Raw genomic sequence first — 16,029 nt, 5'->3', positions numbered from 1 at the left:
TGCAAATCTGTTGCAGTGCAAAAGATAAAAGTACCCTTCTAGTGGTTTTCAGCTGAGCATGTTTTGTGTTCTTTTCTGATTCATTGTCATAGTACTGACACTGAAATATTTCAGAATGGCTTAAATGTTTGCTTTTTACCCAGGGGACAAAGCCTGGACAAGAAGGTGGAGTGGATCTTGGTATAGAAACCATTCAGTTTGGAGCCCCAGCTTCCAGTGGCAGTGACAATGAAGTTGGTCCTGTGCTGTCTGAGAAGTCCACTGACAAATTACCAGAACCCAAAGAGCAGAGACAGAAACAGCCTAGGGCTGGACCCATCAAAGCACAAAAGGTAAAATATCATAATTGCAGTACAAAGGTCAATCAAAAGAGGGTTACAAATAGCAGAATAGAATACACTGAATTGGGACTAGACCCATAAAAATTGCATCCCTTTTTATATTTCCTAATACAATCAACAAGGTGGTTCTTGCAGAGAGGATGTGCAAGGTAGTTAAACTGCATTTCAGCCCAGCAGAGGCTGCACATTGGTTCTGTGTTGGGAGCCAGGGATGGGAGCATGGATTTGTGATAGCTTTGTTGGGAAGCTGTGGATGTGCTGCAGTGCTCTGGTTTTGTTTGTAGTTTGAGTTTTCTGTTTTTTCTTGAGCTTGCCTCACTCAGGCCTTGAGAGCTGTTTGGAAGCAGCATTGCAGTGCTGCCCTGGCTGTGTCTGCAGGTGTAGTGGTTCTTCCTGCCCCCTAAAGTGATGAATGGTGCCCTGCTTAGTTTAGTAGCCAGGTTATAACTGATCAGTACATGAAGTTGCAGAAAAAGTGTTCTGAAGAAAGGAGGAATGTTAGGGACATTAGTTGGAGATCTCCAGTTCATATGGATGAACTGGAGAATTCAGATGTCTGAATAATTAAATTTTTTCCAACTAATACTAAATAGTTAATCAAACTTATATCAGCTGAAAAAATGAGTGTGTTGCCTTCCAGAGATTTTCTGTTTCCACCTCCAATGCACACTAATCTGTACATCACTAGCACTCAGCACCAGCTTCTAATTCTCAGAAAGAGAAGGTTATAGCAGATAAACTTGTCTGGTGACTTAGAGCATCAGCTGTTCCAGTCCCTCTGGATGGCTGAGATTTGGCAGCAGTCCTGATGTAATTAAAGCCCTTTTGTCTTTCTGGAAGAGTGGGTGTTTCTTTGTGTTGGTTGTTTAGGTTTTGGTTGTTTGTTGTGTTCCCCCCCCTCCAAAAAAAGAGCTGAAATCTGGAAGTTCAGCCACAGAATGAATTTAACTTCTGCTGTAGGAGACACTGAGTGGATGTTTTGCAGTTTATGGCTTTCACTGCAGAATATAAAACTTGTTCAGCAGAGAAATATGCACCGATTAAAACTGCTGGTGTGCAGTACCCCATGTCTCAGATACACTGCAGCATGCCTAAAACTGCCCAGTAAAATCACTTAACTCCAAAGTTAAATATATAGAGAGACAGTCTACTTGACACTGTGTAGAAAGTTCCTTTTTCTGCTTGTTTAGAGCTCTCAAGACTTCTGCAGTTTTTATTGAAAGACACTTATGTGACTAAATAGTAAATGCATTGGAGGGTAATATTGTTTACACTCCTTTGAATGAGGCAGCTGTAAATCTTAACTGCCTTGATGACAAAAAATAAATCCCAACAAACAAAAACCCCTGTGGTGATATTGTTTGCTGTGAAGCCTAAATGCAAGCTTATATTCAAGATTGGAGGTTGGTGTTGTTGAATTAATATGGGCAATGTAAGAGGACCATACTTAAAACAAAGCAATTTTCCTTTCCAAGGTGAGGTGTGAAGGTTTAAGTGACCTTAAAGTGTCTGGAGGAATTTCAGCCTCTATAAACTATTAGAGAAAAAATTCTTTTGGGTATTTTAGAGAGTCTTCATCCACTCCCAAAATACCTGGTTTGTATTGAGAAAAACAATTACCAGCAGCTTCTGTCTTTCTGCTGTCAAAGCTTAAGGAATTGGATTTTCAGGAGTGCCTTGAAGGGATTTTAGTGCTGCTCAGCAGTGAAGTGGACTGAGAGTCTCAGCCAGGAAGGACGTGGCTGTTGTAACAGCAGAGCATTCAGGTTCCCTAATTCTGCTGTAGTTCAGCTGCACAAAAAGGAGCTGCTGAATTGCAGCAGGGGTCCAGCCATGGTGTCTGCAGTATAAGGCAACACTTGTCTGTAGGTGTTTTGTTTTTTCTGGATCTCTTTAGTGATCAGTTTCCAGGAAAATTGCTGCCAACATCCACATGTCAAGATAATCTCAAATAATTCTGTTGTAGTTTCCTGGGGTCCCATAAAATCCTGAATCTGAAAATTACAATAACCTGTAGATATACAAAGTCATGGGGTTTCTGTACTTTTTGTGCTTTTCTTGTAAGGACAAACTGACATTTTTGTTTTGTATTTTATTTGAACTCTGCCACTTCACATAAAAAATTCATTGCTTGAAAACAATGGTTTAGATTCCTAATGTTCAAAATCAATGCATTTATGACTCAGTCTCAGATTCTTTACCTGCTAGAAAAAGCTTTGTTCTGTTTAAACAATAACTTTTAGCATGTTAAAGTGTTTTTGTTGGATAGGACACAGAGAGGAAGGCATGACTGACAAGTTAACACTAACTTAGCTTCCAGACTTGAGCCCGGTAGAAAACAAAGAGTACAAACCTGGTCCTATTGGGAAAGAGCGTTCTTTAAAGAACAGGAAGGTGAAGGATGCCCAGCAGGGAGAGCCTGAGGGACAGGAGAAGCCATCTCCCACCTCTGTCAGAAGCCCAGAGCCTGTCACTGCGAAGGAGAGCAAAGCAGCGAGCGAGCTGAGCACCGAGATAGGAACCATGATATCTGTGTCTGCTCCAGAGTTTGGGACAAGCACAAAGGTAAGAAAAATCCTGCCAGATGACTGAGCCCTGGATGTAAAATGTGATTTCAGTGAGGTGGTTGACACTTGGGTGCCTGCTGGTGGTGCTTGGGCAGCAGAGCCCATGAGTGGCTGATAGGAAACATTGGTGCTGCTTGAATTAAAAAAGTGCTGCAGAGATGTGCTGTCTTGTCCCTTGGAAATCTGTTCTGCTGAATGGCAAAACTCATTCCTGAGCACTGCTGGGGAGAGTGGCACTGGAGCCTGGTGTAGGCAGTCTGTAGACTCAGATCAATGTGATGAATGCAGGATGATTTCCAGCAGGGAAGTGAAGTCGTGCATGATTGCTGGATGAGTGTATGGATGACCTCAAGCTGTGAATTAAGTGCTGTTCTCTGAAAAAAAGAAATCTCTAAACTAACAATGTGCTAAAGCTTTAGATAAGAACTGTTCTGTGTCCCTAGATGGTCATGTGTATCCTCTTGGCTTGGATATTGTCTAGGTATTCCTTGCAGAACTTCACAATATTTGGGACTTATCATAGCCCCCTCAGCAGTGAGATGGTGATCTGGTGTTGGGATTCATTGTTCTGCAGGTCAGTTCTTAGATGGGGCTGAAAAACATCCCCAGAGGCATCTCCTTTCTGCCTGTGTCTTGAGCAGGTACTCTGGTTGTCATCTCTCAAATGTTTGAGTAGCTCTCTCAGTTTGAGTAGCTACTGCTTAATAGTTACAGCTCCTTTGGTACAGGAAAATTCTCCTTGCTGGTTTGAAAAGCAGTTTTCTAAGCACAGACCCAGGTTGGTTGCCTGCTGTCTCAACCATCCTGGTTTTAAGCAGAAATCTTCTGATGCCATTTAGGAAAACTGATCCTCTTTAAGAGTTTCATTAATAGTTGAAGAATACGAAGTGTGGATCACCCCCAATTCATTTTTGTCACCCACAACTAGGGAAAGAACCCCAAAACAAGTTTTTTAGGCAGCTTTTTGCCATAAAAGATACTGTCTCAATGAAGTGTTGCTACAGAGCAAGTGGTAGGATGCTTGTGTCCAACATGGAAGGTGCAGGCTTAAGAAAATTCAGTGCAGGGACTTCTCATCCTTCTGACATTTCCCATCTTGTAGGTAGGTGTGAGTGGTTTATGTTCCTAGCAGAAATTGATGAAGTGTCCTTGTATGAGAATCAGAAGTGCAGAGCAGTAAAACCTTGCTCAGGTGTTTGGTGAGCCTGTTTGGATCCTGTGCTTCCCAAGGTCCCACAAACTCCTGTGGCCAGAGCTCAAGACAGGAGAAGAGGCTTCTAAGCCACAAACAGAAAAGGAAACAGAGCTTTGATTACTGCAGCCTGAGTGTAGTTAATAGCTCTGCTAAAATCAGCAACATTTCCTCTCTGCAGTTGTATTTTTGAAGTATCAGTTTGTCAGAAGGGGAGTCTGGACTTTGTGCCAGTCTAGGTTTAGTTTAACTTGGGTTGCCAAGGTTCTTTGAGCTACCACAGTACTAAAGCACCAAGATTCTGTCTTCTGGAAGGTGAACCAGAGTGGGAGGAGGCTTTCCAATTTGTGCTGCATATCAAAGTTCCCAATAATTTCTTAAATTGAGTGGTTTCTTAAAGAAGCCTTTAATAATAGTCCTAAATACTCCTGCCTTAACAGCACCAGGTTTGCTTTTAAATTCCTTTGTCAGGAATAGTTCCTGAGGTAATAGTAAGTTGTTTTTTCTAGGAAAGAAGTGAAAAGTTAAACCAACAACCTGCAAATTTACTGGATAAGATAACCTTCATGTAGCTTTTGCAGGAATAAACCTGCAATAAATATCCCTTCTTTTTTAAGAGGCTTTTTAAAGGGGTTCAAATACTGTTCCAACCTTAGAGTTCTTGTACTGATGTACATTGCAATTGCTTTTTCCTGTCTTGGTACTCTTTCCATTGCTTGCTCATGAGGGAAGAGGTGTTGACATCTTTAACCTGTTGTTTCAATGTCAAATGTTGAAGTTTTGGCAAACCTAAATGTCTTTTCTTTTGATAATCTTAAACATTCTTCTCAGAGATTCCTGCTCAGCTTCTAGGAATGCACACTTGTGGTATATTTGATTGAAATGTCTGTAAAAGCCAGCTGTCCTCCTTCAGAAGCTTTGCAAGAATACCCCATCCATTCCAAAACAAACATCTTGATAAGAGCATGTGCTTTTAATCATACAAGACTGCTTAGAAACTGTATAAATATAAATGATCTCCTACAGTGAGATGTTTAAGTTTAGTACATAAGTATGATGCTCAGAAGCCATTGCAGCTGTTTCTCTTGGATTTTACAGTATTTTTGTAGTAAAGGCAGTGTGATGTGTAACTTTCTGAATTGGGTAAAACATCTTGGCCCTTGCCTTTCCCAGCCTTCCACTTGAACCTGTCAAATCCCAGGAAAATCAGTACCTGGTTGTGGATGCCAGTGAAGTATTTGTTACAGGTAGCAACAGCTGTGTCTTACAGATCATGGCTAAAAGGACACACAGACTGATTTTCAGTAGGTTTTGAGTATCTTTCAAGCTCTAATTTGGGTGATTTATGTAAATCAGGAACCAATCAAATAGCTAATTCATCCCATAAAGTATCCTGATCCTTTACAGCACTGTCAGCTCTGAGGTCTGCCTTGTGCTTTGTTCATCAGTCACTGGAGGTTTTGTGATCTCTTCTTTTTCAAGGAGGTAGTCACAAGAAGTCTGCCTGTTCTTTTTCTTCAGGTGCACACAATTTGTGGAGAACTCCAAAAAAAGCATAAACAAAAGCTTTTTGCTCTATCTAGTTATTAATAAAGTAATCAGTTGGTTTCTTCAGTCAAACAGTTGTGCAGGAGAATCACTTGAACTGAATTGCAAAAGCTTATGGTGCTAAACCACATCTAACAGAATCCTGGATTTAATGTACCAGGAAATGAAGGATGGAGATTAATCTGCAGTTTATGGAGTGGTGTTCATGTGGTTAAAGCTCTGTCTTGTCTGCATGTTCAGCCTGTAAACCACCCTTGTGCTTCAGCATTGCACATGCACTTGGAAGGGCACCAGAGTTTGGGTTTAATTCTAGTGAAAAAGCTCTTTTTGTGCTGTGAGTTTGCAAGGTAAGAAAGGTAGCAGTAGTCTTGATCCATCTTCTTTCATTAGGAATTTCACTGCTCAAACCCTGAAAAAATTGCATCTAGACCTTGAAGGAAATTTAGTAAAACCACTTCCTCTTAGGCAGTAATGCATTCTTTAAAAGACATGGAGCCATTTAATTACTTCATTAGAAGGCTTTTGTGATTACAGCAGCCTTGCATGCTTTCCTTGTTTTACCCAGATTAAATTTAAATTTGCCTGTTGGAATCCAATGCAAATGTGCACCTTGCAGTTTGGTGGTTGGCATTGTGGGAAGCACCATATATCTTGTATTTCAGCAGTTTAACAAGTAAAGGAAGTAAATAAACAGAGAAAAGAGTTCTCTGTTTTCTTCATAAATTATAGAAACAAATCACTGTGCACATTGTCCTCTCACCCTGTTATGGTTTAGCTTGTTCTGGTCTTTTACCAAAATGAGCTCATCCTTTTAAGGAGGATTCTTTGTCAGTTACTATCTCAGTGCTCTAATTGCTTTTTTAGAGGCATTGCCACAGGCCTGAGGAGTAAATTGAGTGTGCACTTTTTTAGTAGCTTATCATCCTACTGGTTGGATGCAGTGAAACAAGCATTATATGGCTTGTGTCTTCAAAATCATTGTGGGTTGGCAAGTCCAGACACTCAGTAACAGTTGTGCTGCTGATTTGTCCTTCAGTTCTTTTGTGGTGTTTGGTTCTGTCAGGATGGTGGAGCCTTTCCTGACCTTCAGGGATGTAAAACCTCAGACATTTCAACTCCTACAGCTGCAGGAGTCACTGCCTGCAGCCAGCACTGAAAGGACCTTGTTTGCTGAGCACACGAAGGGCCACTTAACTGTGACAAACAAGCTTCAAGGAAAGCCTCTGGGCAGACTGGAAACCTCAGTCCTTTTCTTCCTCGAAGTCATTAAGCAGTGCAGAAATCAGAGGTAGCCTGCACCATCCAGAGAATCTGAGTCTTGTGATTTTCAGAGACAAAACTTACAGGAGAGAAAATTGATTTACAAATTGTAACCATCCCTTTGTGTTCTTTTTAATCTGGAGGGCCTTTCTTGTCATTCGAAGAAATTTCAGTATTTGTTTAAAGCTACAGAAAGCTTTCAGCTAAGGTATTTTACTTTTTAAGCAGACTGAAAGGGCCTGCAGGTGGCTGAAGCACCTTGGGTGACAAATGATAATTGTCTGCACCACCACAGTCGTTTTACAGTGCCCAGGAGATACATTCTGTATGTCCTTGCCTTACAGACTGTATTTTGACTTTTCTCCAGATGTACATTGTGAGGTCATGAGGCAAACTGTAATCTTCTAAAATCCTCCTGACCTCAGTAGCAATTCTGCAGCAAGGATTGCTAGACATGACTTGTAAGAAAAATAACCAGTGTGAAATTCTAATCTTCTGTTGCTTGCTGAACTCCTCCTGTGGAAAGGCTGCCATCTGTCCAAGAAATTGAAATGGAATTTAGGTAAGGGAGATATTTTAATGGAATTGTTTTTCTTCACAGGAGTCTGTAACAGACTACACTACACCTTCTTCTCATCCTAACACAGTGGCTACTAGCAGTACAAAAATGGAGGAGACTTTGGTGACGAACGTAAGTCCATTGCAGTGATCGTCTTGACTTTGAAGACAAGAAAATATTTTCACACTTCTTTTAAAGCACCAAATAGTGCCTTCAGTGAACAAGTCCACAGGGTTCCTTTCATGTGAACTAGCTGGGCTTTTTCCTGTAATCTTACTCTGAAGGACATTTGGTTTGGTTAGTACCTGCTCTGGAATTCTTCAGGTGTTTTCTTGTCTTTTGAACAATCACAGTGAGCTAAAGAGCACAGAAAGTGGAGGTGTTTGTAGGGACAATTCTAAAAAAAGCACAGATAGGCACAAGGAGGGAGGAGTGTGTTCTTGGCAGCAGTTGGCACTTGAGCCTGGTACCAGGAGCAAAGCTCTGGAGGCTGAGTTTGAAGAAAGGCTCTCACAAACAAAGGAGTTTGGAACTGTAGCCTGAAATCACAGCAAGTGCATGCAGAGGGAGCAGCTGAATGGTTGTGAGAGCAGACAGCAGGCTTCAGGTGTTCAGTTGCTGTGGAGAGGAGATGTTTGCAGCCCTCAAAGCCAGTGCAGTGGTCCTGACTTGTGAGCGTGGCACAGTGACTGAGAGAACCAGCTGGGTTGTGACTTGTAACAAAATCAAGTTTGTCTGGAGTGTGCTGGGCCGTCAGGGAGCTTGGATCTTGTGATTCTTGTTGTTTGAGTAACAGAATTAGCTCAAGGTTGAGTCACTTGTTGATGGGGGAAGGTAGAATCATGCAGTAGGATCTCAGTTTTTTATGAAGATGTCTTGTGAATTCCATCTAAAAATGCTTTTCAGCTTACTGCAGCACCATTTTGAAGCAGTACTGATTGAACTTCTTACTCTTCTGCTGGCTTTCCTGGTAGTGTTGTGGTTTTTGACTTTGGTGGTTAGTGTGGAAGACTGAATTCTTTTGTGTTAATGAAGTCCAATCCCTGTGGATGTTAGAGTGGAGTTTCTAACACGGGAATTAGGGGTTCCTGGTCATCAAGGATCTGTGCCATCCCCTGCTTCAAAGCTTCAGGATCTGTCTTGTGGATTAGCCTTACCTCATCCAGTGGAAGTCCATTAGCTAAGCTATGGATGGAGAGAGGAATAGTTAGGAGTAACAGACTGGACACTGCAGTATTTTTGATTCATTTCCTTTAAAACTTCTAGGAAATCCATTGGAATTTTCATAGGCAAAGACAGCAATAGCATTATGTCAGATTTATTTCCCCAAGTATCGCATCTTTCATCTTTGGAAAGAGAAAATAACTGAACTGAATTATTGGATGGCAAATCTGTTGTAGTTTGTTTCATGGTCCTGTGATTTTGCAGGTCTATAAAAGCTTCCTCTTTTCAGAAACTGCATCTCAGAACTCAAGGTTCATGAAGCCCCCTGTACTGTATTGGTACAAAAAGGGACAAACCTGGCTTGGGAAGAATTTTTGCATATCAGTAAACTGAAATGGTGCTTGAAATTAAATCCCCAAACAGACAATTGGTGTTTGTTTATGCAGAGGACATGGACACCTTAAAACCTTAATCTTCAGCCTCTTTGAGAGATGAGAAGCATCTTGGCACCTGCTGAGTGGCCTTTCCTTGCCTACCAAATTTTCACCTTATTTTATCAGTCTCCCTGCCAAATGCTCAAGCCTTGAAGAAATTGTAGCTCACTTGATAAAGCTTGAGCTTTGCTTTCTGGGGCTTTTCTAGTAGACTTAGTTAGAATGTGATGTGTGTTGCCTGCCTTTCAGGTGCCCCTGCCCCACACCCTTCCCCTCCCTAGGAGGGAGACTTTACAACAGAGCTCCAGCCTAACTCCAGTTTCTCCCGCTACCGTCGACCTCACCCTCAAGGTATGTACCACATCCCTCTAAGGGTCGTTTTCTTGCATGCAGGGGAAAAAAAAAGTTATTGGAGAACTTGCTGGTGAACCTTTTTTTAGAGCCTTCCTTTGTTTCCTCTGCTGAACTGCTTTTGCATATAAATGGATGGCTGAAACACAGACTCTGTTGAAGGATGCATTTAAACCATAAATTTCTAACCCCGTTTTGCATTAACACTTGGCATCTCAACCAATCTTGGCTCCCACTGCCCTGAAAAACCAAGATCCTAGAGTTTTAGCATTGGGCCACAGTGCTCATGGCAAACCATCAGAATCTGGCTGAGGTTTTTTGAGTGTTGAGCTTAAAATAAGTTGCCTGGTTTGGTGTAAAGGCTTGAAGGATTTGCTTGATAAGCCAGGCTTGATTTCTTCTTAGTTCTAAGGCTTAGGTGCAGTGATAATGTGGTTTTGAGTTGGATGGCTGAAGTTCCAAGTAGTGACATGTAGCTGGTGTGTTGGTGTCTCTGGAGGGCAGTTAGATCAGTGAGTCAGAACGTTTTGTAGTGTTGTAAATGTTCTGTTGTTTCCTGCTTTCCAGTGCAGAGCAAGTGTGGAGAGTATTTTGAGTGCTGTTTTCCCATTTTGTTGGGTTTTGGATTGTGTGCATTGTATAACTCACTAACACAGAGTTGGGCTCTAGCTTTGCTACTGTTTTTAGAAGTTGTTGGGTTTTTTCTTCTTTTGGTGTCCTAGATCTGCTTTGTCATTGTGACTGCAGGTGACTGAGCCAGTAGAAGTGTTGTTGCTGGTATTAGGGAATAGTGGTGTTTGACCTTGGTTTGTCTAAGTTTTGAAAAGAAGAAATGAAACTTGATTGGATGCAGAGTTAAAGCTTTGGAGGAATTTGCTTGTCAGTCCCAGTGAGACTTGTCTCACTGCTTGGTTTGACAGCTGCTTGCTTGTGCTCTCTACAGATGAGAAATATTCATGTTCTCTTGTTGAATCTCTGCTTTTCTTTTGTTAACACTTTTATTATAACACCTCTTTCAAACAGTAAACCTACAGAAATGAGGAGAGCATTGTGGAGGGACAAGTAGTTTAAAAAAAAACTGGGTTTCTGGTACATTCTTGTGTAATGAGTTATCCTAATGTGACTTTCTGGCGTCTGAAAATGTTCTGAAATAGTCTCTGACTGGAGATGCAATCCTGTGTCACACAGGTAGGGCTGAAAGTTACCTCAAAGTTACCTCAGAGTATGGGACAGTGCCCAGTTACAGAGCAAACTGTGGTGTCTGTGTCATTCATCCTGCATTTCTTTTCCTGCTCTTGTGGTGTCAGTGATTTCTCAGTGGGTGACAGATTTTTGGATGTTTGGTAACAAAAGAGGATTTTGAGGATTTGTTCTGAGGATTTCTTGAAGTACCCTCTGACTGAAATCTGGATGGAAAGATGTTTGGAAGCAGCTTTGTCCCTGATTTCTTCATTCCAGCCACTGGAGCTCTACCTCCTTTTCACAAACACAGAAGGCAGCAGGCTTGTTCTGAAGCACACTCTGGGACTGTCACTGTCCCTGCAGGCACAGCTCTGCTCTTTGTCATCCTCTTCCAGTGCAGCCCTTGCATCTTTCCAAGGATACTTCTGCAGCAGGAGAGAGGAAAGCATTTCCTTCATTTTCTTAAAAGAACAAAATGTCCAGGTTCTGCCTGCATAAAGTCCTTGCTCCTGCTCTTCCCTCCATCCCCTGTCACAGAAAGCTTTGTGTGAAGAGACTTGTAGGGCACTTGGCCACAATTGCAGCATTCTTCAGTGGCGGTATGGGGTGCTCCTTGTTGAGATCTTGTTTCCTTGGAGTAACTTTGCTAAGGACACCTTTACTCAGTCATCCTCTTTGCTCATAGGGCTGTTGTAGGTAAGGAGCTGAGCAGAAGAAAGTCCAAAGCAATCTCAAACTGAGCTGCTTGGCCTTCTTCATATCCAGGGTTTCATCTAAAATTCCTCTGTAGGCATCTGGTCAAGAAACTGACAGGTTTGAACTTTGTTTTTCCAGCCATTGAGGCTTTGGTGTGTTTAGGGAAAGGCACACTGGGGTTTGTCTCCAGTGGAGGTTTTGGGTAACATGGGCAGGGCTGCTCTGCAGTGAGGGCCCCAATGGATCAGTGATGAAGAGAAGCCTCAGGCAGCCATGATCTCCTCCTTGTTGCCCTCCTTTCTCCCTAACTGAGCAGTGAAACTACAGCACTGTCCCCAGTCTCAATTTAGAGCCTCTTATTCCTCCATATCTGGTCTGGAGATGGTGCTGAATAGGCATTCCTAGAGTGTCAATCTCTCTTGCATCTTTGCATCTTTTTGTCTAGTTTATAAAAGTTAGATATTGCTAAGAGGCTTTCCAAAAGAAAACTTGAGGACTCTGTGATGTGCTCTAGGTGTTACAAAATGCAGTGTGTAGCTTTTGCTATCAATAGTTTCTCCAGGACATCATGAAAACCAGTGAACATAGAACCTTCTACACCTTCTCTAGCCTGACAGTCACAGGTTCTTACTCACTTTGTCTCAGTGCCTAAACAGAATCATTTCCAGCACATCAATGATGGATTAACCTTGCCTTGTGTGTAAGAATCAGAACCAGTTTGGAGGAGAATGTTGTGGAGGGGAAGCAGTGAGTGATTGCTGGGGAAGATCTCAAAAATGAAAATAGATGACTTGCCCCCAGAGGATTCAATGTGTAACTAAGTTTCCCTCCTCCCCCTTTATTCTCTTCAGGAATCCAGAACCTCATTTTCCACATGGGGGTGTGTTGATCACCTGTGACCCACTTCTTTTGATACTGTTCTGCTTTTTTAGCATTTCTGAAGCATCTAGACAAATAACCTGAGCCATGTTTGGTCTGTCCAGACTCTGGCTGACTCATGTAAAGCAGGGCAGGGTGGCTTTGAGACTGAGCATGGGGGGCTCTGGAGCAGGCAGTGAGGGCAGCTGTGTGGTGAGGATATATTTGCCCCTTAATATCCACCACTAAAGGCAGCACCTGGCCTTGAAAAACTGACAGAAAGCAATTTCAGCTCTGCTAGCTAAACTTGTGTTTCCACTGGAGACACCTGAAGGTTGTGCAGAAATCCATGGACCAATTAGTGAGTGTAGTTTAAACATTAATATTTCTTGTTCATTGGACCCTCAGAAGTGTTTCAGTTTCGATTTTGCATTGTCTGGCTAGCAAGAATTAGATTTTATTGGCTGCAGTAAAACAATGGTTGTTTCCACTTCTGGGGGAAGATATCTGTGTCTATAATATTGAAAGTTTCATCTCCCTTGCTGTGCAAGATATAAGCTCATAATTACAGAAAAAGAGGAGCATGAAGCATTGTTTAGCTTTAACATAAAGCAGCACACACAAGCTGTGTGAGCTTGTGGCTGCTTCTTGAGCAGGAGTTGCTTTGGAAATCCAAACTTGACTGCTTCATGTTCACTGAAGTGTGCAGTGGGTATCCTTGGTGGACACTCAGAGTGGATGATGGACCAAGAAAGCAAAGGGCTGCTTCATTTGAATGGCCCAAGTAACTTGGAATTAAAGGACTTGATGGAAATATTCAGAGAGAGTTTTCCCTTTCTTTTGCTCACTGTGTCTTTGCTCTTCATGTCAAACAAAACCAAGCCAAATTAGTGTGAGTGAATTCTCTCCTGAGCATTGGCTGTAAGATGATGAACTGTGCACATGTGCAGTTGGAGCAGATGAGCAGCTCCAACTTGAGGCTGTTTGCTTTTTGCATGAACAGAGTTGCACGATGACAGCGACTTCCAAACGAGGCTGGCATGAAGCCCCAGTTGCCTTTTCACTAAAAAGAACTGTTAAAAGAGAAACAGGGACTGCTTGAAACTTCCTAATAGATGAGGACATTTTTTTTTCTTTTAAATAGATGGAGTCTGCACGCAAAGCATGGGAGAATTCCCCAAACATGGGGGAGAAGAGTTCACCAGTGACCTCAGCAGCATCTCCCATTGCTGGTGGCAGCAGCAGCAGCAGCAGCAACACTGGGCCAAGCAGTGGCACCTACAGCTCTTTCTCAAGTGCATCAATGCCTCCTATTCCTGTGGCCTCAGTTACCCCCACAACATCCCTCTCAGGTAACTCATGTCAAAGCAGTGTTGTTCCTTGCTTATGTTTGGATTTAATTCCTTTTGGAATTGTTTAATGCAAAGCTAACAAAAGGTTTGCGCTAGGAATGGAATGTCAGATCTGAGCAGCAACTTCCCAAATAACCTGTTAACTGACTTCACTGTTCCACCTGAGTCACCTGAAAATAACATTAAACTTCTCTCTGCCTAAGGAGGAGGTAAACTTCTCTTGTCTCTGGTTTAATTTTGTTCAGCCAAATGGAGGCAAGCACATAGATTTTGGGGCAGAGGATAATTCTGATGTTTTACTCCTATTTGTACTCTTGCTTTTTAAGTTAAAGCTTCAAGAACTCATATCAAAACCTATTTGCAAAAGGCAGAGCAAATGTCCAGCTGCCCTTCACAACCCCTGCTTGGTTTACCACCTTGGTTCTTGGCAGCAAGCAAAAGCTGCGAAATCTGATTAGCTCTTCATCCCTTGGAATATTAGAATGTATCTCCGTGAGAGGCACAAGCACTGTGGGTTGCAGTGTTTTGTTGAATAACTGACCCAGCTGCCTCTCAGTACCTCTGTGTGCTGCTGTGCCTGAGAAGGGAGGTGTAGCAGGGTTGCAGCACTTGCACAGTGAATCCACAGAGCTGGCTCCATGTGTTTCTTGTGTTACTGGAAACAGCTGCATCAGGTTTCAGTGTTCTTTACCAGTTCTGTGCTCACAGAGCTGCCCCAAAACTTTGACCTCTGAATGAGGAGGCTCTGAAATGTCTTCGATTGTTGCATCCCTGGCTTCTCTCCTCCTAGGAGCTGGAACATACACAACCTCCTCACTGAGTACAAAGACTGCAAGCACCTCAGACCCTCCTAACATCTGCAAAGTGAAGCCCCAGCAGCTGCAGACAAGCAGCCTGGCTTCTGCCAGCCACTTCTCCCAGCTGAGCTGCATGCCATCCCTCATTGCCCAGCAGCAGCAGAGTCCCCAGGTCTATGTGTCCCAGTCTGCAGCAGGTAATGCTGTTTGTGCCTGAGAAGCCACACATCTGCTTTTTTTTTTTTTTTTTTTTTTAATTTTGAAGCTGGAGAGCTTAATTTTGCTCTGCAGTAAAGGCAGAATGATCAAGATTGTTCTGTACTCAGAATCACTAATTGTCTTACTGTAAATCTGCACTGCTTTATCAGGAAGTACAAAGGTAGTGCTGTATAGATTGTTGAATAAAATAAGTCTCTTAATGTACCAATTTTCTGTTGCAGAATTGTAAATTGCTGTTTCAGACCAGGAGTGATTTAGTTTTCTTAAAATGCTACAGTAGTTGAGAGTTGTGACAATTTTCTTTAAGGAAAATCCTACATCTAGTTAACAATCTAGTTAAATTACATGGCAGTGTTTCATGTTCTTACCCTTCCTTCACCCAAATGCCTTTTTTGCCCAGAATCTGTTGTTCATCCCTCCAAAATTGTGTGGGATTAATGATACCTGTGCAAGACTGAGAGATTCTGGGGGTGAATTGGAAAAGATAGCAAAGCCTTTGAGGCAGCCAGAGCTCTGCAGTGCTGCTCCTTCTCCCAGGCCCTCTGGAGCTGTTACAGGGGGATGACATCTCTAATTCTTGATGAAAACCTTTCTAGAGGGGATGGTGTTGGGAATTAGGTGCTAAAATCAGGTACTAATTGTGTTGCTCTTCCTGAGGCACTGCAGCTCAAATCCCAGCGTTCTACATGGACACCAGTCACCTGTTCAACACCCAGCACGCCCGGCTGGCACCTCCTTCCCTGGCCCAGCAGCAAGGCTTCCAGCCAGGCCTTTCTCAGGTATCTGGGCTTCCTCATTCACCTTGTTCCCCTCCATCTGCCTGTTGCCTTCAAAGTTCCACTAATGATTTGATGAGGCAGTGGAGAGTGAGAATAAAGACTGCAAAAAATGAGAACGTCCCTCCCCTTGCTGTGTGTTCTGGTGCAGCAGGCACTGCTTGATTGTTTCCCATATATTTGTGAGTGGAAGTTTATTCTCTCAACTTCTATGGCGAAGTTTCTCTTCCTGGGAGGTGTTTCTGTGGCAATGTGAGTGCAGACTTAACTTCTGTCATGCAAAATCCTATGCAATCTCAAGCAGTTGTTTTATATGCAGATCTGAATATTTCACTCAGTTTCTGCTGGTTGGTTGTGAGGAAAAGTATAAAATTCAACTAGAAAGTCATTTTCATGAGGGCAGCAATGCAGCCTTGGGGATTTGACATTCTTATTTTACTTTTCATAATGCTACACAAATCCTCACACACATTCAGCTGTAGTTTTTCTAATTTAATATTTCCTCTTCTTTCTAACCTAATTTTAATGTTTTTTTATGCAGCCTGCTTCAGTTCAGCAGATCCCCATCCCCATCTATGCACCCCTGCAGGGACAGCATCAAGCTCAGCTGAGTTTAGGAGCAGCACCAGCTGTTTCACAAGCCCAGGAGTTGTTCAATTCCTCCTTACAACCTTACAGGTAGGTAGCATGTGCACATTTCTTTGGGGTTTTAGTGTCAGAATTATTCAGTTTG

At 42.5% G+C, this 16,029-nt stretch overlaps 1 protein-coding gene across 4 annotated transcripts in view; it reads left to right on the top strand.

Annotated features, from left to right (window-relative positions):
• PRRC2C (proline rich coiled-coil 2C) overlaps nucleotides 1–16,029 on the top strand; it is a 66,028-nt gene that overhangs the window by 39,887 nt on the left and 10,112 nt on the right. For 3 of the 4 annotated variants that reach the window (XM_054286139.1, XM_054286136.1, XM_054286138.1), the window contains exons 21-28: nucleotides 144–332; nucleotides 2,655–2,906; nucleotides 7,510–7,599; nucleotides 9,315–9,416; nucleotides 13,297–13,504; nucleotides 14,295–14,498; nucleotides 15,178–15,299; nucleotides 15,838–15,974. In XM_054286139.1, the coding sequence (XP_054142114.1) occupies nucleotides 144–332; nucleotides 2,655–2,906; nucleotides 7,510–7,599; nucleotides 9,315–9,416; nucleotides 13,297–13,504; nucleotides 14,295–14,498; nucleotides 15,178–15,299; nucleotides 15,838–15,974 (1,304 nt within the window). The remainder of the gene's footprint in view (nucleotides 1–143; nucleotides 333–2,654; nucleotides 2,907–7,509; nucleotides 7,600–9,314; nucleotides 9,417–13,296; nucleotides 13,505–14,294; nucleotides 14,499–15,177; nucleotides 15,300–15,837; nucleotides 15,975–16,029) is intronic. The other variant, XM_054286140.1, reaches the window with a different exon arrangement.

This window comes from Melozone crissalis, unplaced genomic scaffold (assembly GCF_028551555.1).
Source record: "Melozone crissalis strain CALT ecotype California unplaced genomic scaffold, PUWL_Pcris_2 ptg000045l_1, whole genome shotgun sequence".
NCBI classification, from domain to species: Eukaryota; Metazoa; Chordata; class Aves; order Passeriformes; family Passerellidae; genus Melozone; species Melozone crissalis.
The sequence above is the reverse complement of the archived record's forward strand: the minus strand, read 5'-3'. Positions and strand labels throughout refer to the sequence as shown.